This window comes from Grampus griseus, assembly GCF_964374135.1.
Source record: "Grampus griseus genome assembly, chromosome: 6".
Classification (NCBI taxonomy): Eukaryota; Metazoa; Chordata; class Mammalia; order Artiodactyla; family Delphinidae; genus Grampus; species Grampus griseus.
In genome coordinates, this window is record NC_139000.1 from 13,986,385 (window position 1) to 14,009,386 (window position 23,002).

General features: G+C 50.5%; 1 protein-coding gene across 4 annotated transcripts in view; it reads left to right on the plus strand.

The window, feature by feature from the left end:
• The window catches only part of CDK5RAP2 (CDK5 regulatory subunit associated protein 2), a 181,749-nt gene that overhangs the window by 131,144 nt on the left and 27,603 nt on the right, over nucleotides 1-23,002 (plus strand). For 3 of the 4 annotated variants that reach the window (XM_082657379.1, XM_082657382.1, XM_082657381.1), the window contains 5 exons: nucleotides 931-1,141; nucleotides 4,934-5,062; nucleotides 9,484-10,060; nucleotides 12,630-12,862; nucleotides 20,467-20,515. In XM_082657379.1, the coding sequence (XP_082513505.1) occupies nucleotides 931-1,141; nucleotides 4,934-5,062; nucleotides 9,484-10,060; nucleotides 12,630-12,862; nucleotides 20,467-20,515 (1,199 nt within the window). The remainder of the gene's footprint in view (nucleotides 1-930; nucleotides 1,142-4,933; nucleotides 5,063-9,483; nucleotides 10,061-12,629; nucleotides 12,863-20,466; nucleotides 20,516-23,002) is intronic. The other variant, XM_082657380.1, reaches the window with a different exon arrangement.

Genomic DNA, 23,002 nt, shown 5'->3' on the forward strand with positions numbered 1-23,002 from the left:
TGCTCATCTCTGTTTGTTTGTTCTTTAATTCTTCTAGGTCTTTGTTAAACGTTTATTGCATCTTCTCCATCTTTGCCTCCATTCTTTTTCCAAGGTCCTGGATCATCTTCACTATCACTGTTCTGAATTCTTTTTCTGGAAGGTTGCCTATCTCCACTTCATTTAGTTGTTTTTCTGGGGTTTTATCTTGTTCCTTCATCTGGTACATAGCCCTCTGCCTTTTCCTCTTGTAGTTCTTGCTTCTGCTGTCTGCCCTCTGGTGGATGAGGCTATCTAAGAGGCTTGTGCAAGTTCCCTCAGGGGATTTTAAAAATGGCTCCAGTTTTTGTCTGTGCAGCAAGTGGAGGGTGGTCTCATTCCCCGAGACAGAGGTCGTCTGAGTGCTGGAGCTGTGGGATGCAGGCCTGGGGTGATAGAATGAAGGAGCCCAGCTTTCAGTTGACTTGGGAGGGCTGGTGGGCCGTCAGAAATGTGTAGGTTGGGCAGGTTCGGAGCCCTGGGCCTGAGAAATAGCCATGGGACTAGGCACCTAGTGGCCCCCGAACAGCTTAGTAAGGGGTGGTTCTGGTGGCCTGGCGGGGTGAGAGGCAGATTGACTTAGGCTTAGGAGAGGGTGGGAAGTGAGGAAATAGATAAGGAGCTAGAAAACGTTTCCCAGAAGGTTGTGTGGGGAAAAGGACTGCCGTGTAGGGAGCATCTGGAACGTTCAGAGAGACACGGCCGGGCTTAAGAGGGTGTCAGGGAGGAACAGCTTGGCACTTGTCAGTCAGAGGGGGGACCTGCCAAGACACAGATCTGCAGGCCGGGGGACAAACGGAGGTGCCGTTATCTGGACAGGCACTTTGAGTCCTGTTTTATAAGGTTGGCACGAGCGTGTTGACTGTGCGACCAGAGGAAGTGTATTCATTGTCTCCCTGGGTGTACTTTCAGGACGTGAAGAAGTCCCGCTTGCCCATCCTGATAAAAGCATCGCGGCCACTAGGGAATGTGTGCCAGCTCCCTGCCCCCCAGGAGGTGGTGGCCCAGCAGCAGGGGGAGCTGAAGGAGTTTAAAAGTCACAATAAGCAACGTCACCAGAAGTTAATTCTGGCTGAAGCAGTGATGGAGGGGAGGCCAGCACCAGAAAAAGCGCTCCTGAAAGGTAAGCACCAAGGAAACCGTATCCTCTGCGAGAAGACAAACGGCGTGACAGGACGGCCAGAAACGTCAGCCGCGTTGTTTGGAATTGCAATACGTTTGAGTATAAATTTCATGAATTGCAGTGACTAATCTTGACTCTTGACAAATATACAATCGAGGGAACACGGTAAGGAAAGCTCATTTGTTGCTTTCATTTTATTCCAGAGGGGGCAGAGGGGGACTGGTCGTGCTCCCAGGCCTCGTGAGGTCACTGCCCCCTTCACTTGCAGTTGTCTGGGGACTCCATCTGTGGAGGCCTCAGTCCTCTTTGCAGGGTTCTCTGGATGGCCAGGCCGCAGTTGTTCGGGTTCTTCGGGGCTCATTCTAAACCCTACTGACCTTATGGCTTCTAGAAGTGACCTGCCTCCCTACTCACTTGGAATCTGCTGTCTTTGCTCTCCTGGGAGCTCCCCAAGTAGAGAGCCTTGGGGTTACAGAGTATCAGGGTGAGACTCCTAGACTTGGAGGGAGCACGTCAGTGGGATCCTCTAGCCCGAGACAGTGGTGCTTAAGAGATGTTGCCCCTTTGAGAGTCTGGGGGAGGCTGAGGGCCTTCTCATGCGTGGAGCACCGTCCATCATCTTTAGAGCGCTCGTGAATCCACAAGAGCCCTTCTCTTGACTCCTGATTTTTTTTTTTTTTTTTTTTGCGGTACGCGGGCCTCTCACTGCTGTGGCCTCTCCCGTCGCGGAGCACCAGCTCCAGACGCGCAGGCTCAGCGGCCATGGCTCACGGGCCCAGCCGCTCTGCGGCACGTGGGATCTTCCCGGACCGGGGCACCAACCCGTGTCCCCTGCATCGGCAGGCGGACTCTCAACCACTGCGCCACCAGGGAAGCCCTTGACTCCTGATTTTGAACTTCTGCTCTAAGCGAATGACAACAGCATGCAATAACAAGAACGGCAACAGTGGTCTTTTATGTATTTATTCGGAAAGGATGTATCAGGTCCTCCTGTGTGCCAGGCACTGGGGAGATAGTGAACAAAAGAGACCGAGTCTGTGTCCAGCTTGTATATCACAGGGGTAGGAAGGCAGTAAGCCGTGAGCAGATGTATCGTGTGTGAAATGATCGGTGCTGTGGAGGGAGATAAAGCTGGTGAAGGACACGGGTAACGTGGAGCGGGGGTCGGGTTTGCTAAGGTACGTGGAGTCGTAGAGAGCGCCTCCCCGATGAGGCGCTATTCGGGCGGAACCAGGAGGAGAAGGGGTCAGGGTGGTGGTAGACCCGCTAGGCCCTCATAGGCAGTCTAGGGCTTTGTCTTCTACTCCGGGTAAGGCTGGAAACGGCCAGAGGGTTTTGAGCAGCGGAGTCACGTGATCTGACTTATGCTTTAAAGCAGGGATTGGCAAACTGTGTCCTGTGGACCAGGCTCGCTGTGGGTTTTTGTAAAGTTTTATGGGAGCACAGCCCCCTGCATTCATTTGCGCGTTGTCTGTGATGGCCTTTGCGCTGTAATGCAGGGTTGAGTAGTTGTGATGGAGACCCCGGGGTTTGCAGTCTCAAATATTCGTTATTTGGCTTTTGAAGAAAAGTAGGCAGGCCTCTGCTTTAAAGGATCACTTTTTAAAAAAAATAATTTTATTTATTTATTTAATTTTGGCTGCGCTTTGGGTCTTCGTTGCTGCGTGTGGGCTTGCTCTAGTTGCAGCGAGCAGGGGCAGCTCTTCGTTGCAGTGCACGGGCTTCTCATTGTGGTGGCTTCTCTTGCTGCGGAGCACAGGCTCGAGGCGTGTGGGCTTCAGTAGCTGTGGCACACGGGCTCAGTAGTTGTGGCGCGTGGGCTTTGTTGCTCCACGGCATGTGGGATCTTCCCAGACCAGGGCTCGAACCTGTGTCCGCATTGGCAGGCGGATTCTTAACCACTGAGCCACCAGGGAAGTCCTAAAGGATCACTTTTAATGTGAACCATGGGAAGGATGTCATACCCAGAGGTGGAAGGATTGAGGAGAGCCAGGCTCGGAGGGCCTCAGGGGTCTGGTTTGGAACTCTTGAGATGCCTGTTGGAGGAGAGGTCTGGGCCCAGGTCAGCATGTTGCGGTATTTGAAGCTCTGAGGCTTGGAGACAAAGGAGGTAGGTCTGGGAACCGAGCCTGGGCCTGAGAAGGAACAGCCAGTGGGGTGGGCGGCCCAGGGAGCATGGCCTCCCGAAGCCGAGTGGGGAGCAGATTAGCTATGTCGGATATGCTAGTGAGACAAGTAAGTCAAGGACTGGGGCTTGGCCTTGGGATTTAGCGTTGGGGGAGTCCTTTGGGGACCTTGAAGGGCGCTGTTTCCATGGAGCGGGCAGGGCTACTGGCGTGGGTTCTGGAGAGAATGGAGGAGAGAAATTGGATACAAGAATAGGCAACTCGGCGGGGGGGGGGGTTGCCATAGAGGGGTGGAGAGGAGCAGGGCAGTCGGGGGCCACGGTGGCCATGAATCTCGAGGGATTCCATGAATCGGGACGGTGGGTGTCTGCAGGAAGGCAGGTGTTGTCAGTGGTGTAGTCTCACAGCATGAGCTGTGAAGCTGGAGTTTTTAGGGAAGAGAGAGAATGGTCTGGAAGTGTCCTTGAAGAGCACAGGTGCTCATACATTTCCAGGCCCATAGTACAAGGGAGAGAAGCATCCACTCCTGGGGAGGTTGCAGGAGAAGCAATGTTTGCTGAGGAAGGGTTGGAGACAGGGGTGGACGATTGCGTCCGAGCGGGGGGTTTCCAGAGCGGTTCAGGCCTGGGAGGTGCCTGGGGGCCTCGGCCTGCCCGTGGTGGTAAAATAAAATGAGTGCCCGTTACTTGCTGAGCCCCGCTGTCCGCTTTACGTACGTGATCTTGTCGAATCTCCTGACAGTCCCCTGAGGCAGGGACGCTAATTATTCCCGTTTGATCGTTGAGGCAGCAGTTTCAGAGATAAAGGGACTCGGCTACGGTCACACTGTTGCCGACATCCCAGCCCGGATCGGAACCAACCTGCCTGATTTCAGAGCCTTTACTTTTCCTCTGCTGTTTCTGGGAGCCTAGTATATGATACCGTGCGTATGGCTTTTACGATGAGCCGCGTAGCCAGAGGTATTTTCTGTTTAATCTTAGGTTCTCTTTTGGGTTTACCACAGTTGAGGTTTTAAGATAAGTTGGGCTTTGGTAGGATTGCTCTTCCCTCCCTCCTTCCTTTCCCAGCGTCCTTCATCCATCCATCTACCCATACAGGCACCCATTCACTCATGCAGTGAATGTTCCCCGAGCGCCTGCTGTGTTCCTGGCCTCACGCACAGGGTGTAGGGGAGAGAGAGGAAGAAGATGCAGTCTCCGCCTTCTGAGGGCTCCCTGTCTCCTGGGGCGGGGACCGCGGCAAAGGTGGCTGAGCCGCACAGGGGCCCTGGCACCTTGCCCAGGGCTTGCCATTTGTGCTTAACAATGTTTTGATTTCTTGCTGAGACCCTGGGGTGCCTCAGCCAGGGGCTACTTCTGCAGCTGCCTGGAAGGCCCCGGAGGCCCCTCTTCTTGGGAAAAGCGGGCATGAGTCTATAGAATTCATTTTCTCACTCATGGTTTTAGAAGAGCCTGGACTTAAACCGTTTCAGACAAGCTGCAGTATATTTATGCTTTTTATGTCCTGTTATGGCAGCTCAATAGATTAATTTTATCTTATGAATTGCATTTTGCCTCCCCAGTGTTTTTATTTTCCCTGTTGTATCTTTGTGTTCTTCTTAGTTGCTTGGCTAAGTTTCAGGCCTGTGGTTTTATCTGGTTTTCTTTCTCTTTGTGGATGCCTGTAGCCCAGCCCCTCGTGGGAGCAGCCTACCAGGACCAGGACAGCCTGGGAGAGCAAGAAGGACTCAAAGCCACGCTGTGTGTCTGGAGAGACAAGGAAAGGGACAGGGATCAGCAGGCCAGCTGCGAGACCGGTCAGAATTCCCCCCCTGGCCTCTTGAACAGCTACTTTGTGTCGGGCACCATTTGGGGTGTTTTATACAAAAATTATTACTAAGCCCTGCAACAGCCATCCTAGGGCGTGGTCACTGTTCCCATGTAACACTTGAGGAGGCTGAGGGTTTTGAGAGTCAAGGTATAGTAGGGTGTCGGAGCTTATAGTCCGTTTGTCTGACACTTTTCTACCGGGCAGCGGGCTGGGCTCTGGTGGTTCAGCCTCAGAGGACTCAGGGCCTGCCCTCAGGGGCCTCGCCCTCAGCCGGCCGTCCTCAGCATCCCTGCAGTGCTGGCTGTTGTTAGGTGCACGGTTGGCCTCCCGCTGCCCGGGGGTGGGGTGGACGAGGGGCAAGCCTGAGCTGACACCTGGTTTGGGGGTTTGTCCGGTGGGTCAGCGGGAAAGGTACAGAGACTTGGGCAAGGCCCCAGGCAAGCTGTATCCTTCTTAGAATTATGAAGTATCGCAGGCACACAAATAAGCACAAAGAATAATAACAATATTCATGATCCCAGTCAACCACGAACAGATGCTTAACATTTTTTCTTTTACCTTAGATTCTTTTTTCCCCTCTTAATTAAAAAAAAAAAAATCACCATTAAGGTGGCCCTGATTCACTCTGTAAGAAATCATTGTCTTCAGGATCCTAAATTTGTCATGGGGTGGCCGTGGGGAAGGACAGTCTCTGGGGGAATACTGAGCTGTGGGCCCTGTTCCCAATGGCGTATGCTTCCCAAGGCCTGCAGTCAGTACACCGAATGCATGGTCACAGGCTTCCGCGCTTTCTGGGCTTTGAGGAGGAAGCCACTCCCCCAGATAATCAAGTGCCCTTAGCTGAATTGTGGGAAGGTCCCCAGCGGCCCTGTTTCCTGTATGTAAATGAATGGCCCTGGGGACAGCTTCTGATTCCTCGTTCGTGGTTAGTCGGTTACTAGAGGCTTCTCCACTGACTGGCAGCTTCCCCTTTCCTCTCAAATCCCCATCGTTAGTGACCTTTTTTCCTTCTTCTTACTGTGCTTTTGCCTCCTCCTGAATTTCCTCCCTTTATTTTTTTTTATTTATTTTTTAATTTTTTGCGGTACGCGGGCCTCTCACTGTTGTGGCCTCTCCCATTGCGGAGCACAGGCTCCGGACTTGCAGGCCCAGCGACCATGGCTCACGGGCCCAGCCACTCCGCGGCATGTGGGATCTTCCTGGACCGGGGCACGAGCCTGCGTCCCCTGCGTCGGCAGGCGGACTCTCAACCACTGCGCCACCAGGGAAGCCCGATTTCCTCCCTTTAACTGTTGCCCAGCTGATGCCTCATCCTTCTGGTCTCTGCTTAAGCGTCACTTTCCAGGGAAGGCCTTCCTGAACATTCCCATCAGCCCGCCACGTCTTGGTCTCGTAGCGACTTTGCTCAGCGACTGCCCTCCACGAGGCTGGTACTGCCTGTGCTGGCTTCACTGCTGGCTCTTCCTCAGTAGCTCCTGGACAGAAACTGGAGAAATGGATGAAGGGGGCGCCACAGTCATTACTGGCCTTCACATCAAGGGTTGAGGACTGTCTTTCCTTGTTATGCCCCCCTGAGATGGGGACCCCAGTTGCAGGAGGGATATATCAGGAGGCAGTATTCAGATGGTTGGACCACCAGGCTTGGACAGCTGCTTACTTGCCCTGAACCTTGGGCAAGTTCTTATCTCTAAACCTCAATTTCCTCTTTTGTAAAATGGGGTTATGAGTGATGCCTCACAGGGTCGTTGTGACGATCAAGTGGACAGCATAGGTGAGGAGCTGGGTGCCTGGGCCAGGTCCCAGCACATAGCTATGTGTCCTGACGCCTTGATACACCTGCAGGTTCACACTGTACACTACGGCTTATAATCCTCCATCTCTCACACTCTCTATGCAGTGATTTTTTTAATGAAAAAGTCCTCCTTTGGACCTTTATTGAGGGCTGTGGAGTGGAGAATGCAAAGCCGCATCGCCATGCTGATGTGAGCTGTGAGACTTGCCATATACTGGCCTGGGAGCCTAGGAGTCAGATCCTTGCCTCTGCAAAGTCACAAATTGCTGTTGGTTAGGGACACTTCTCAAGTCAAAATTACGAGTGTCAAGTGTCTGAGTGTGTTTAAGGAGCAGAGTTTAAAGTGGAGGTCTAAGTGTGGACGTGAGGATGAACCTCCCATTCACGATGAGGGTGTGTGTGTGTGTGTGTGCGCGCATGCATGTGTGTGTGTCTAAACAGTCTGTGTCACAAAAGGACACGTGTACAGGGCTTACATTTGTCTTTGCCTCATGATTACTTAACGAAAGTCATCAAAACTGATCTTTATTCCCATGCGTGAACATCACTTCTTGCCATGAAATTCCATTATCGTGAGGTTGTTATAGCAAAGATATTTCCTTATCTTGGAGTGTGATTCACTGGAAAAAAGCCTTGTTGAGATTTCTCCCTCTGTGTCTCTTACACTCGTTCGGCCAGCAGGACTTACTGGGTACCTTCTCTGCTCCAGGTCCCATGCCAGACACTGGAGAAGCAGGTGAATGATGTGGTCTCCACCCTAAAGGACCTCAAGAGATGAGTTTTTCTAACAAATTTTGTGCACTAAAAATGCTCTATCAGGAGTGCTTCCTTGAGGTCCCGTGGCAGCAGCTTTCTAAAATGAAAAAGTGTATTTTATGGTATTTGCATCATGAGCAGAGAGACAAGAATGGGCTTAAAGCCACGAGGAGCAGCCGCAGAACCCAGAAATTGGAATGTACAGCCTGACAAGGGTTTGTACGTGCCTTTCCTTCTGAGAGGTCTCCTAGGTCAACTCATCCAACCCACCTTGCTGCCCTGGCAGTGTTTCGCCAAGTCCACAAGCCTTTGTTCGCGAGCCTCCTGTGATAGGCATCCTCTTCCATCTTTGAACACCTTCAGGGAAGCAAAGGATATGCGTATTAGTTGGTCTCCTTGGCTGCTGTGTGCCAGACACTGTTAGCCTTTTTGCGGGTATTGTTCCATTTGATCCTGAAAACAAAACAGAAGCCTTAGGCTTCGCGGTAATTGATGTTCTCTCCATTTTGCAAATGAAGCTCCTGAGGCTCAGAGAGGCTAAGTCACTTGCCTAAGGTCACGCAGCTAGTAAGCGGCAGAGCCAGAGCTTGAAACCAGATCCATTGGATTTCAGAGATGGGTTTTTCTACTATATTCTGCTGCTGCTTAAGTATTCAAACCACTCCTTGTATCGAGCTGAGCTTTCCCTGGACAGCAGGCATTGTGGTATGTGGTTAAGGATAGAAGCTCTAGACTCAGGCCCGACCTTGAAACCTCACAACAAGCACATAAGACATCTCTTTGGGGAAACTGAGGCTCTGGGCAGTGAATTACTTGCCTAACGCTGTGCAGCCAGCAAGTAGCAAAGCTGGGTATGCGCCCTCTTCTCTTTGGCTTCAAAGCTGCGTATTCTTTCTGCAGTACCATTCTGCCTCCCACAGGAGTTCGGCCACACACCTGGGGATTTAAACTAGCTGTAAGGAGATGTTTCCTGGTAGGATTGTGAGTCAGTGGAACAGCCTGCTACGGGGGACATCATGGCATCCCCGGAAACACGTCGATGTGGAAATGAGAGGACGACTCTCATCTGCTGTGGATTTTAGAATTACTGGGTTTTGATGTTCCTTCACTCATTCCCCAGTATTTTTTCAGCCCTTCATTTACACCAGGTCTGGGCTGGGTACTGAACAAGGCACTGAGAATGTGAAGATGTAAGGCCAGTCCCTGCTGGGAAGGAACTTGCAGTCCAGGGAGGGAGAGAGGAACCCAAGTAACTAAGTGCTGTGTAAATAAATGAATAAGCCAGTTGCCAGTCATATGCTAGCACCGAGCACATGGTACGTCTGTCTCGGGTGTTGTGTATGAGGCACTGTGGAAGCACAGAGGGGAGTGACTGTTTTGCATAGCTTGAAGATGGGCTTGCAGAGGGGAGAAAATCACATCTAGGTGTTGAGGGATGAAGAGTTCACTGAGGAGGAGTTAAGGAGGGAGCCAGGTGTATTACAGGCAGGGGGAACAGCACATGCAAAAGCATGGAGGCATGAGCAGCCTGGTGTGTGCAGGGAATTATGGTTAATTTAGTAGAGACTCTCCGTCGGTGGTGCCAGGGGTTGCCTGGAAGTAGATCAAGCAGGGTCTCAGATGCTGTGAGAAGAAGTTTCGATTTAGTGGGGTGTTGGTGGTTATCGTCGTTGAATTCACTTTTTAGAACAGTCGCTCTGAGGAAGAGGACGGATTGAGAGGGAAGGCCAAGAGCCAGAGGGGTTGGTGGGAGGCTCCCGCAGTGGTTTCTGCTTGGCGGTGGCTGTGAGGAAGGACCGAGGGGATGGATTTCAGCAGTGGAGATGGAGACACCGACATAAATGTGTTTTGATTTTCAGACTCCGAAATTTACCAGCCTGATGACCTTGCCATCTTTCCACCATGCGAAGAGAATCCTTCTGAAGACTTTCCAGATTCCACTTCCGTAGCTACATACTTGAGTCCTAAGAGTCAGTTTTCCGCTAAAGTCAGTGTGGTTGAGACCGATCAGCTGGAGAACAGCGATACCTCAAATGATAAAGAAACCTTAAAACGGAAAATCTGTGACTTGGAAACCGAGCTCGAGGTCTACCGGAACTTCATAATGCAGCTTCAAAAGCACTCCCAGTTCAGTGAGGCCATCATCACAGTTTTGTGTGGGAGAGAAGGGGCCCAGGACGGCTTGAACAAGTCCAAGGGCAGTACCGACGAAGAAGAAATGACCTTTTCAAGTTTGCACCAAGTACGTTATGTGAAACACATGAAAATCCTCCACCCGCTGGCCCCAGAGATGATTGACAGCAGGGCGCTGGAGAGTCTCAGACTGCAGCTAGTGGACCAGGAATATGAGCTGCAGAAGGAGCAGAATTTGAACATGGAACTTTCCGGTGAAATCCATAACCTGCAGAATAAGTTCAGAGATCTCTCACCCTCAAGGTACGTCCCACCTGTCTTCTCCCACGTTTAAGCCTGCAGTTCCCCAACTTGCCACTAGATGGGCGCCCCCGAGCTAAAAGGGAATGCTGCCCTGTGATTGGGGTCCGGTGTGTGCTGGGGAAGGCTTGAAGGCACCCGTTAAGGCAGCTACGCCTGTGGGGAAGTGACATGTGAGGCCACAAGGCACAGTGGCTGTGCACATACTAGTCTGTGTCTTCTGAAATTGGCCAAGCAGGTTTTGCCCTCCTCAGGTTGGGGACTCGGGGTTAAAGGTTTTATACCAGTCACTTGGTGAGTTATAGTAAGTTTGCCGAATGGCAGTGTTTACCCCTGACCCTGTTAATGGCTTTTACTGTGCTTACAGGGGGGTGGTGAGGTGGAGGGGTTCGGCGTGGAGAGGGCGGTGCTGAAACTGATGTCCTAGGCAGGGTGGGAGGAAAGTAAATACTGGCTACATCTTTACCCTTCAAGGTCATCTTAGAGAAATAAGCCTTTGTTGAAAGAGAAGAATCCTCAGGCCACGAAGATACGTTTTACGGGCATAGATATATACAGTTTTGCTTCACGAGATTCGACAAACATGGGATCATTTGTAAAGCTGACCTTCACTGGACACTAATTTGAGACAAACACATTGTTTTGAATTGTCAGGAGCCAGAGTGCATGTTTCAAGACCTCCCAGACCGTGTGGTTGAAGGCAGCTGGTATTTAGTGAGAGGCAGTTGGGTCAGACCCCTGGTTAGGCATTTTTCTTACTTAACCCTCACAGTCACCTGAGAACGAGGTGTTCTTTTTTTTTTTTTTTTTGCGGTACGCGGGCCTCTCACTGCTGTGGCCTCTCCCGTTGTGGAGCACAGGCTCCAGACGCGCAGGCTCAGCGGCCATGGCTCACGGGCCCAGCCGCTCCGCAGCACGTGGGATCTTCCCGGACCAGGGCACGAACCCGTGTCCCCTGCATCGGCAGGCGGACTCTCAACCACTGTGCCACCAGGGAAGCCCAGAATGAGGTGTTCTTAAACTGTGTGTTTGTAGGTGAGGAAACGGGGCCCTAGAGAGGCTGCCGTGACTGAGAAGGTGGCCTGGGAGGGTTCGCAGAGCCAGCTGGTCCGGTCCACGGTACCCTGTGCTGATGCTTGGGCTCTTTCTCGTCCATTAAACCGGCCCCACCTGCAGTGCTGCTGTCACGTGATCTCTCTGTGCTTACGTGGGGTTGAAGGTGGTCGCCAATCATTGTTTCAGGGAACGGGGAACACGGCGAACGGAAGGGTCAGGGTCTCTGGCAAGCCACTCTGTGGCCAGCTTCCTGCGCCCACAGTTGGTAAGGAAGACAGAGCCACGCTTTCCTGAACTTGCGTTTTTCTCACTGCCGACTAATACTTGTGGGCTCACATAGGGAAGGACGGATGTGGCATCAGGAGGCGGTGTTGTATGGACAGAGTTGGGCTTTTTTTTTTTTTTAACACCTTTATTGGAGTATAATTGCTTTACAGTGTTGTGTTAGTCACTGCTGTATAACAAAGTGAATCAGCTGTATGTATACATATATCCCCATATCCCCACCCTCTTGCGTCTCCCTCCCACCCTCCCTATCCCACCCCTCTAGGTGGTCACAAAGCACCGAGCTGATCTCCCTGTGCTATGCGGCTGCTTCCCACTAGCTATCTGTTTTACATTTGGTAGTGTATATATGTCCATGCCACTCTCTCACTTCGTCCCAGCTTACCCTTGCCCCTCCCCGTGTCCTCAGGTCCATCCTCTACGTCTGCGTCTTTATTCCTGTCCTGCCCCTAGGTTCGTCAGAACCATTTTTTTTTTTTAGATTCCATATATATGTGTTAGCATACGGTATTTGATTTTCTCTTTCTGACTTACTTCACTCTGTATGACAGACTCTAGGTCCATCCCCCTCACTGCAGATAACAGAGTTGGGCTTTGAAGGCAGAGCTGTGTTTGAGTGAGATGTCTTCACTGTTTAACCAACTGCCATGTCCAAGAGTCCGTTTCCTCTCCTGTAAACGGGGTGTTCATACAGTTGTTGCGAGATTGAGAGGAACAGATAACTTATAAGAAAAACACTTGATTCAGTGGCTGACAGGTCGTAGACCCTCCGTAAATGGGAGTTAGGATTATGATTATCCTCTGACCTTTCACGTGAGAGGAGAGGGTCCTGTTTTTGTTTTCCTGCCTTACAGTTTCTTTTCTGTCCTTTGTGAGAATTTGTGCTGGGTCCCCTGACCCTTGGAGCACTCGTTTCTACAATTCGGACTAGTATTTTTGAAGAGTGAGTGGAAACTAATTGTTCTCCTGAGTCCTTGCCAATCTGTACTTTAATTGGGGGCTTCGTAAGGTTAAAAATATGGCAGAGCAACCTTTGTTCCAGCATTTGTTGGCTGTTTTGAAATCGAAGGAGGAGTGACCTTGTACAGTTGCAATTTTTCTAAAAGTATAGATACTTGCATAGCTGCAGGCTTTTCAAAATTGTGCTCTGTCATTTCTCCAATTAGTGTTAAAGTCGTGGAAATTCAATTCTAAAACGGTCCAAGCATTTTCTTTTCCCTCCTTTTATCAGATATGATACGTTAGTTCAGGCCCAAGCCAGGGAGCTCTCCCTTCAACGACAGCAGATTAAGGACAGCCACGGCATCTGTGTCGTTTATCGTCGGCACATGAACACCATGATCAAGGCCTTTGAGGAGCTGCTGCAGGCCAGCGACGTGGGTTGCCGTGTGGCCGAGGGTTTCCAGGAGCAGCTGAGTCAGTGCGCGGAGCTGCTGAGGCAGTTGGAAAATCTGTTTCTCAAGGGTAAGTGGGGCGAGGGACTGCGGGTCTTACGACCCATCAGGAATTGATCCAGGACTTCTTGGAGGGCCCCAGGAGGAACGGACTCCTTGGCCTCTCCTTCCACCCCTCTGCCCTGATGAGATGATGGCAGAGCCCCAATGGCCGCTGCTTCCTCCTGGTGGCCACTTCCGCGTGGTTGGCAGTCTGCAGTGTTCCAAACCTGGGGTCCAGTGGAGGGGCCTCGGGGGCCAGGCTGGTGAGGCGTGGCCACATGGTTGCCAGTTCCTCCAAATTTTCAAGAGAAGATGGAACCCGGGGTTTGGCAGGTAAAGACTTATGGATTTTAAATGTTGGCAGCAACAAACAAAACAAACAAATAAGAAAACCCAAACTTTCATTGGTTAACAGCATATTCAAGGGTCAGAGGTGGTCAGAGAAAGGATGAAAGAAAACCTTTGCTGCATGCTAGGTACTTGAATAGATGTTATCGCATTACAATTAAAAAATAATAATTTGCATTTTTTTGAGATCTCAACAAAGATCTCCCTTATACTTTCATCCAGCTTCATCCGTTTTGCCATGTTTGCGCTCTCATTCTCTTTTTCTCTCTAGATAGACACACACACACACACACACACACACACACACACACACACACACACACACACACACACACACACACACACACACACACACACACACACACACACACACACACACACACACACACACACACACACTGATAATCTTTCCTAACCCTTTGAGAGTGGTTGCGGTGGCTCCTTCTCCCTTGGGGAATCTCGTCCTCCCTTGGCTCCTAAGAGGACACTGTTCGGAGTCAGTACTCCCGCCCACCCCACTGGCTGCCCCTTTGAAGCCCTGCCTTCGGCGCCGGTTCCAGATCTGAGCGGGTTTCCCCCTCCCTGCCGCCACGGCTCCAGCTGGCTGCCGTCAGCTCGCCTGGGTGGTTGCGGTCCTCTCCTCTGGCCTCTGTGCTTCCACCCTTGTCCCACAGCGGTCCGTTTTCACTGTAGCCAGAGTGGCCTTTACAAAGTGTAAGTCAGATCATGACCGCGCTCTGCTCAGCATCAAAGGCTTTCCTTGGTGAGTCATGAGGGTCAAGTTAAATCATGGACGTGAGACCTTGGCAGAGTGCGTGGCTCGGTGCATGGCCCTGGAGTCCTGAGTGCCTACTCGCATCTGTACTTGTGAGCCTGGGGGCTTCATCCTCAGAACAACTTAATTTATGTGAGGAACTTGGCCTTAACAGAGGGAGGTCAGTTGCTCAAAGTCACAACTGACATGGCAGAACCTGGATTTGACCTCAGTCTTCGTGCCTTCATACATCCACACAGATGGGTCACAAGGCTCCACGTGTGTTCAGTGTGATGCCAAGATAGAACGGGGGGGTAGTTTGGCCTTCTGGGCTCAGGGAACGTTTTTCCTCCATTTTTAAGAAGGGCCCAGCTGCTTAGGTGCGTCGCAGGCTGATTTTCTAGTACCAGCTCCCGGGACCTCTGACACAGGAGCACTTGACTTTTTCCAGCTTTACGAAATCTACTTTTATTCTGGCTAAGGTTTCCCAAATAAGCTAGTTTCCATTTTATTATTGGAGGGATAAGTGGGTCCTCAAGAGAGAGCTGTGTCTTCCCGGCCCGAGGCATTTTCCATCTGTCTCTTTTCTTCCTACAGGCCCTCAACCTGGGAGTGGGAGGCTGAGAGAGACTGCCTCTGGCACCAGATGCCCTCCCTCCCTCATCCACCCGCCTCCCCTTGATTTATTTTTTAGTTATTTACCTTGACAGACCCAAGGAGATCTCACTTCTTGTTTCCTATGGGTCTGGAAGCAGAAGCATTTCGGGCTTAGCAGACAACACAAACACAGAACTTAATTCTCTTCTACAAAAGGCATAAAAGTCTCAGGAGCCTCACTACAACAGCTCTTTTTCTTAGAGAATAAAATGTAACAGAGGTGGGTCTTTCTGGGATGCCATCTGAAGAGTCTGGCTCCTGAATTATGAAATGAGCTTACCATAAAGTAATTTTATATTTGAGGTAGTTGCGTAGCATGAGTTCTTAAAAAATTTAAATGTAGCCCTTTTTTTTTTTATTAATACAAAACGGTACATGTTTATTGTGGGATAGCAGATGAGCGAATACTCCCATAATTTTATCATTTATACAGCAAAACATGAACACCCTGGAGTGTATACTTTCCAGACCTTTTTTATACATATGTGTATTTTTGGTGGAAGTAGGACGCTTTGCAACCTCTCCCTTTGTTCAATTATAGATAATAAATGTTAATCTACGTTGTAGGTTTTAGTGGCTGCAGAGCATTCTTTTGTATGAATGTACCATAATTAATCATTCCCCATTAGATGGATATTTAGTTCGTTTCCAGTTTGGGGCTATGATAAAGGATAGTGGATTGGAATCTTTGTGCTTATCCTTGCTATTTCTTTAATGTTTTTTTTGTTTTGTTTTGTTTTTTTTGCGGTACGCGGGCCTCTCACCGCTGTGGCCCCTCCCGCTGCGGAGCACAGGCTCCGGACGCGCAGGCTCAGCGGCCACGGCTCACGGGACCAGCCGCTCCGCGGCATGTGGGATCTTCCCGGACCGGGGCACAAACCCGTGTCCCCTGCATCGGCAGGCGGACTCTCAACCACTGCGCCACCAGGGAAGCCCTCTTTAATGATATTTAATTGGTAGAACCCAAGAAGTAGGATGGTAGTGTGCTTTCTTAATGCTGGTAAGGATTAGAGCTGGGATTCTTGCCTCTCTCCATAGGCTAGGGAGTTCACTAGGGGTCTGGAGCCTTGCTCCAGATTTTGTGAGTGTTGGTGTTTTTCTGGGGTGATAATCTATAAATTTTAGATTCTCAAAGTGGGTTGAGACCCCAAATAGATCAAGGACTGGTGTTGCAGTCCCAGGTTTTCCACCATATCCTTGACCGTGGTACCTCCTGAGAGCAGTAGCATGAATCAGAATCAGGAAGGCCGTGTTTTTGTCTTCAGGTTTTTTTTTTTGTTTTTTTTTTTGCGGTATGCAGGCCTCTCACTGTTGTGGCCTCTCCCGTTGCGGAGCACAGGCTCCGGACGTGCAGGCTCAGTGGCCATGGCTCACGGGCCCAGCCGCTCCGCGGCACATGGGATCCTCCCGGACCGGGGCACGAACCCGTGTCCCCTGCATCGTCAGGCGGACTCTCAACCACCGCGCCACCAGGGAAGCCCTGTCTTCAGGTATTTTTGAGTGAGTGCCGAGGAAGAAGATGGTGAGATAGTCCCTGTCCTCAGCAAGCTCACCGTGTGTGTCAGGGTTTAGCCGCATGAGTAGAAGACAGTTGCTGGGATCCCTTCCCTTGGTGCTCCTTTGCCACAGGGATGAACCCGAAACATCCATTTCTTTTTTAAAAATTAATTTTTATTGGAGTATAGTTACTTTACAATGCTGTATTAGTTTCAGGTGTACAGCAGAGTGAATCAGTTATACGTATACATATATCCACTCTCTTCTGGACCGAAGCATCCGTTTCTTTCAAGGGCTTCCACGGTCTCCCTTTTCCAGCCCTCTAACCTCGGAATGATAATGATGAATATGAAGGAGAACCAATGGGGAGGGCTGGTCTTACTGTATGCCAGGCATTGTTCTCAGCCTACTATTTAATATCCTCATTTAATAATGAGGAACAGAGAGGTTAATTTACTTGCTCAAGGTCACACAGGAAGTGGCCGAGTCTGGATTTGAACCCAGGCAGCTTGTTTTCACAGCCTAACCTGACCCCCATGAGGTCATGCCCCTCACACTCCTGTCAAATTGGGTGTCCTTGTCAACAATTTCCATGGGCCTGGCTTTGCATTTCCCCACTTCTGGGACTTTGTTCAAATCAGTCCTTTTCTAAAAGGCTTTTACTCCCTCTCCACTTCTAGAAATTCTGCCCGTCCTCCAGGAAGCTTCATTTGTTCACTTCAAGTGAAAGCAAACCTATTCATTTTCTTTGTTGCCGGGTTGGTTGTAGCTCTCATATGGCATCACTTCTGGCCTTGTGATGGGGGCCACGTGATGGGGTGGAGAGAACAGAATCTTTGGAACCAGACAGGCCTGAGTTCAAATCCCAGCTTTGTGGTTAAGGGTCAGATTTCCTCTGTGAGGTAATAGCACCTGTCTGGCAGAGTTATTGGTGAGGATTGAGATTATTAAAGCATCTGGTGTCCTCCTGGCCAGTAGTGGGAGCTCAGGAGGTGAAGCAATGATTTCTTGTAGGCATATTTTATTTCTTCGGAGCGTAAGCTCCTGGAAGGTGGGGGCCTGGTCTTGTCCTGGCCTCCCAGCCTGGGAAGGGACCAGACAGGTAGTGCCCGGTCAGGATTTGATGCTGCTGCTGGGAGTTTTCTGTGGTATGGACCTGGCTCTGGGGTGCCCTTGGATGAAACGTGCTCTGCCTCTGTCTGGCCCACATAGTTGAGCTTGGAGGGGGGGCACTGTGGACTCTGAAGGGAGGCTTCCAGGAGGAAAGGATATTGGAGCTCAGTCTTCCACAGTGGGAGGATTCACAGCTGGTGGGAAAGGGTGTCTTGGGGGTGGTGATGGGGCGTGCAAGCTCTGGTTAGATATGTGCGCCAGGCTGTCCGATGGAATGGAGGACTTTCTCTCCTGAGTGTCTGTGGCATCTGCCCTCCACGCAGCACCTTAGCTGCTTCTTACCTTTATAAAGCAGTTCTTTCCTGCCTGAAAGATCTAGATCAGTTGTCACCTCCTGTAAGTTCTCTGATGGTCCAGGCTGGATCGTGCTTGTCTCCTCTGTGGGTCCTCCCCCAGCATCCGATGCTGCCTCTGTCACAGCGCTGTCGTGTAGTTGTCTTTGGGGTCCACCGTCCCCACTCAGCTGTGAACTCACTGGGGCAGCCCCTCACTCATCTCTGTATCCTCAGTGTCGGGCACAGGCACCCGGGAGGAGGACTGTAAATATTTAATATGAATTACCAGTGAGATGGAAAGGAAGAAACATTTGGGTCACGTAGGAGATGCCAGGCTCTGATATTTGAACTTAATTTCGTACGATTGATGGGTTTTGACCTAGGGAGTACCATTTCACAAGAGGCTTCTTACGTGGTGGCCGAGTGCAGAGGGGTCAGTGAGGGGAGGGGACTGAAGGCGGGTCCATCAGTTACAAGCCTGTCCTGCATCGTGATTCTCGTGCTTGTTCAGCTGTGTGTCGGATAACTAGATGTCTCTTTATTTGGAAAGATGAAACCCCCCCACTGCCACATACTCCACAGCTTTTTAGGTGTAGCAATAAGATTTGCCTGAGAGATGGGAGAGTGTTTCCATGACGTGCTTCCTAAGCTTCTGGAATAGCCTGACAGATGGTACCCTCTCACCTGTGTGAAGGCAGATTCCACCAAGAAATTCAATGCATCAGTTGTACCAACGATCTCCCTATGAGTCCCACAGTAACAATTTGTCACTTGGTTTTAAAGAACTCTGTGGTGGAAGCGAAATGAGTGGAGTACAGTTGTTGAGTCATTACAAGCTCCCCAAAGCATCTCTGGTTTGAAGAAGGGGAGCCAAGGGTTGCTGGTGGCATCCAGGTCATGGACTCCATCTGTGGTCCTGGACTTTGTCAGGAATCGAGGAGAGTTTTTTTGCTGGTTTTAAGATGAGTTTACGGTTAGGTGAGCCAGAATGCTTGAAGCCTGTGCTAGGCCAGTTGTAGTCCCTGAGGCACGTGCCTCTGAAGAACGACGGTAAATGTGGAGCAGATGTTGCGTTATTGCTTGCCTGCCTAGCACGCGTAGAGCCCTGAGCTCTTTGGAAGGCTAGGCTGGGGCAGACGGCCCATCCTTAGGGTCTAAGGGCCAAAATCGTATCATTAACTGAGCATTAGTAAGCAACCCTGTGCAGTTGTGAGAGGAAAACGCCAAGTGAGTTCTTCTTCTAAGGTACACTCATCCATGCCCGTTCATGTGGGACTTGGAATGTCAGGGTCTTGGAATCTGACCAGTCAGGGGTATCAGATGTAGATTCCCCCCTTGAGGCGGGATGCAGAGGACAGAGACGGGGAGCCCTTGAGAGCATCCCCTGGGGTGGAGGCCTGTCAACCTCTCCCTACCTCTTGGGGGGTCCAGATATCATACCAGTTTCGGTCGCGATGGAACCAGAGGATGGAGATGTAGATTTGTGGTGGGGCAGCTGTGAGAATGTCTCCATTGCCCTTGCTTCACCGAAGCAGTAAAGTAGGTGAGAGTGGGAAGTGGGGAGAGTGGGAGAGTGGGAACATTAGACCTCCTGGATTTCACGTCTTTACCGTCAAACGGAGATCCGGACACTGTGCCCGTAGGGTTGTTGTGAGGCCTGAAGAAGACGGTGGCTACCGAGGAACCGCCCTCAGCACCCATTCCCGGAGCCCATGCGCCCTGCGTGGTGCTGGTGCCCAGGGCCCGGCCCGGTGGGTGGAGAGGGAGCCCTGGCAGCCACCCAGCTGGCCTGGGGAGCTTGTGGGTGGGAACCACAAGATACAGAGCAGATGTGCGTGTCTCCCGTGATCTTTTCCTCCACACGGTGGTGTTTGAGAACTTTTCCTTTTATGAGTAGTTTTGAAAATGGTACGTGTGGGTGCAGTTTAATTATAGCCTCATCTTTCCACTGCTGCCGTAGGAGGCTTGTTTTTCCTTTAGCCACGCGTTCGTTTCTTCAACGGGCTCCTCCCCGTCTGCAGTTTCCAGCGTTCTGAAGTATCTTTAAACTAAAGTTGTTCATCTCTGAAATCTGGGCTCACATGTTCCTTTGAAACAGCGCATGATGACACGCAGGGGGCGCAGAGCATTGTCCCCGGCTGCGTTCTGAGCCACTTACTTTGTTTTCTTTTGTCTTTTCTTCTAGTCATTCCCCCTGCTGCAGGCACCAGCTTTTTTAGCTGCACTCACAGCCTCCTTGTCCTAGGAATCCCGCTTCTGAGAGCCTTTCCGGAGGAGAGAGTTTCAGTGTAGATAGAGCTGTATGCACAAAGAAGTTTATTTTATTTATTTTTTAAAAGTGAAAAATTGGAGAGGGCCTAGACATCAGCTAGGGAACTGGCAGAAACTGGACCATGTCCACCTCCAAGGGAATATTCACGTACTCGTTAAACATGCCGTTACTAAGGCAAATTTGGTAAGTGAAATGCTCATAATAAAGGCCAAAGTGAAAAATTAAGTCGTGATACAGTGTCACCCATGTCAAAATGCGTGGAAGAAAAGAATGGAAGGAAAGCCAGTAACACGTCTGTGGTGGGTACCTGGAGGGTAGCGATCTTCTTTCTCTTAATTCTGTTACCCGTTTCCTATAACAAGCCTGTATTCTGTTAGTATCAGAGTTTTAGAGAAGGAAGAAGAGCCTCTGCACCCAGCAGCGCCTTTGTGATTGCTTTTTAGATTCAGTGCCATCACCTTCCTCCTGGAACTAGCGCCAGAGCAGTGATAAAGGAGGAGTCTAGAGTCTGAGTGGTATTCTTGGTAATCCTACTTTAAATATCCGGGACTGTTATGAAGAGTGTTTAAACAAATGGATGAGGAAGAAATTGTTAGGGAGCACTTTTTTTTTGTTTTTTTTAATGTTTTCCTTCTTGATGTTATCTCTGCTTCCAGGAAATTCAGTTGAAGCGGAAATGAGCACCCAGAAGGAACTGAGAGAGAGGTGAGTGTGTGGCCTTTTGGTAAGAAGACGTTATGGGTTAGGTTTGTCTGCCAGCGTTTTGAGTGTTCTGCTCCCTCCTGTTCTATTAGTTTCCTGCGTCTTGTAAATAAAGCAAAAATACCTGTGAAGCTGACAGTGGTCATACAAAACCAGAAGTTCATGCCGTATGTCCCGCAGCCTTCATTCATTTGCATTAGGTTGCTCCTGGCGTTTCTGTCGGGTGATTTGACCCAGATGACACATTCCTTCTGTTGGCTCCTGGATACTTGCAGGATGAATTCCAGACTCCTGAGCCTGACCCATCTTTCCTTTTCATCGTGTACCCCATGCTTCAGTCTTAATCTTCGTTTTGATTGTTCTCCAGACCACGCCTGTGCACAAGCGGTACACTGCCTTCTTCTGCTTATAATTTAAAAATCCTTCTTCAGAGTCAGTTCACATGGAAACGGACCTTGCTCTCCCCGACACCCCCGTCTCTCCACTGCATCCCAGCATCAGTGATCCTTCCTATAGCAGTTGGCACATAATTACACTATAGCACTTACCACATGGTATTATAATATTTTCTGCATTTATCTTTCCGTGCCCAGGATTCCTTGAAAGAGGTAAGGAGACAGCATTAACTAGGTATGGTATGTGCCAGCTGCTGCCCTAGGCATTCACATCCGTTATTTCTGACCCTACAAGGTGAGCATTATTGTTCCCAGTTTAGGATGAGGACCTTCAGGGTCAGAGTTGCATACTTGCCATTAAGAGGCAGAACTGGGATTTGAACTTGAATCTGTTATGCTCCAACACCTGGGCTCTTATTGTTATTGCACATTGCCTTTTGAGGGCAAAGACTTCTTTAATATCTGCACACCTGCTCTAGCCCCAGCTATCTGGCATGTGGTTGGAATTTTTTAAAAATGTTCAGGGAATAAATGGATTGCAAGCACTCTTAGCTTGCCTCTGTGGCCAACTGGAAACGTCAGGGTCTCGCCCTCCTCTGTTGACTTGTTCAAGGTTCTGACTGTCGTTAGTGCCATTGCTGCTTCCCTCATCTTTGGAGCTGCGACCCTTTGGACTCCTGGGGGCAAAATAAAGAAATAAAGACCAGTCTGGGGTGCAGAGTTTCAGATTTTACTGGCATCGTGAAGGCCTCCAGCATCGTTAGGGTGGGCAGGCAGGGAGGTATCACAGCTCTTCACTGGAGGGCATTTTACTCAGGGCTTCTGTAAGTTTAGAAGAAACTTTCCTCTCCCACTGCGGTATTCGCAAGACCCTTCCCAGTTCAACCCTCCACTTCTGTCCTGATAATAACGGTGGGTCATGTCCCACCGGCAGGCTGCGGAGAGGGCAGTAAGGGCCTCCCTGAGTGGAGATGGTCTTCGCTGAGATCTGAAGCACGAGGCTCCGGGGCGTGGCTTGTTGGAAGAGTGTCCCCCCTCGAGGTGACGGAGACACGACCCCTTTGAGCTGCGTGGCTGGTGCATGGAACGTGAGGCTAGAGAGGCAGGCAGGGCTGCCTTGGGCTGGTCCTCAGATACTGCCTTAAGAGCCCAAATCCTGTTCTACAGGAAGAGGGGAGTCTTTGAAGGAGAGTAAGCTGGGACTAGACATGATCAGATTGGCCATCTTGAAAGCCGACCGTGGTTGCTTGGAGAATGGCAGGGAGCCTCTTCTGGCCTTCCTCAGCCACGTGTCACCCTTCCCTTTCTGGCAGGTTTGTTTCTGTTCCTTCTGTTCTGCTGTTTTCAGCTGTAGGCTTAGTGCTCACGCTAATTAAATGTGTGCCCTCGGCCCCTTCTGCACTCTGCAAGGCAGCAGCAAGCCATCGCATCCATCACGCTGTCTGAGCACAACTGCATCTGCTGTTTACCTGTTAGTGGATGCGCTGCAGCTTTAAGTCCTCTGCTCTTGTCTGAGTTCATGAATAATGAGACAAGAAGGAATAGGAAAAAGTGGGAGAAAAAAGAGCTTAAATTAAGGAGCTTATCTGTAATGGGGATTCACGTGGGCTCTTCACAGAGTTCAGGGTGGTTTTCCTCCCGGCTTAGGTGGCCCTTGGGTAATACAGGTCACTAACCAGATGATTGCCTCAATGGTGATACCGGAATCTGCTTGCGGACCGTGAGGGTTTTGAGGTTTTTAAACCCGTAAGTCCACCTCGTGGGTTTGGGTTGGCCCCCCACGTTCTCCTGGGGCCTTGGAGCCAGACAGACGTGGATTCAGATGTGTGCGCTGCCACGTACAAGCTGTGAGACTGTGGGCAAGGTTCTGATGCGCCTCCGTCCCCGCAGCTCTAAATGAGGATGGTCCTCCCTACCTCAGAGGGATTCTGTGAGGACCAAGGAGGACCGTCTGCATAAAATTCCTGGTACAGAGCGGCCAGTTGATACGCAGCTGCCGCTGACTCGTGCCCTCTCTCAGGGTCCCTCCACTACCAGCCAGACGGTGGCTCCCCCTCCTTCACTGGCTCCACGTCAAGCCCACTGAGCCCTCTTT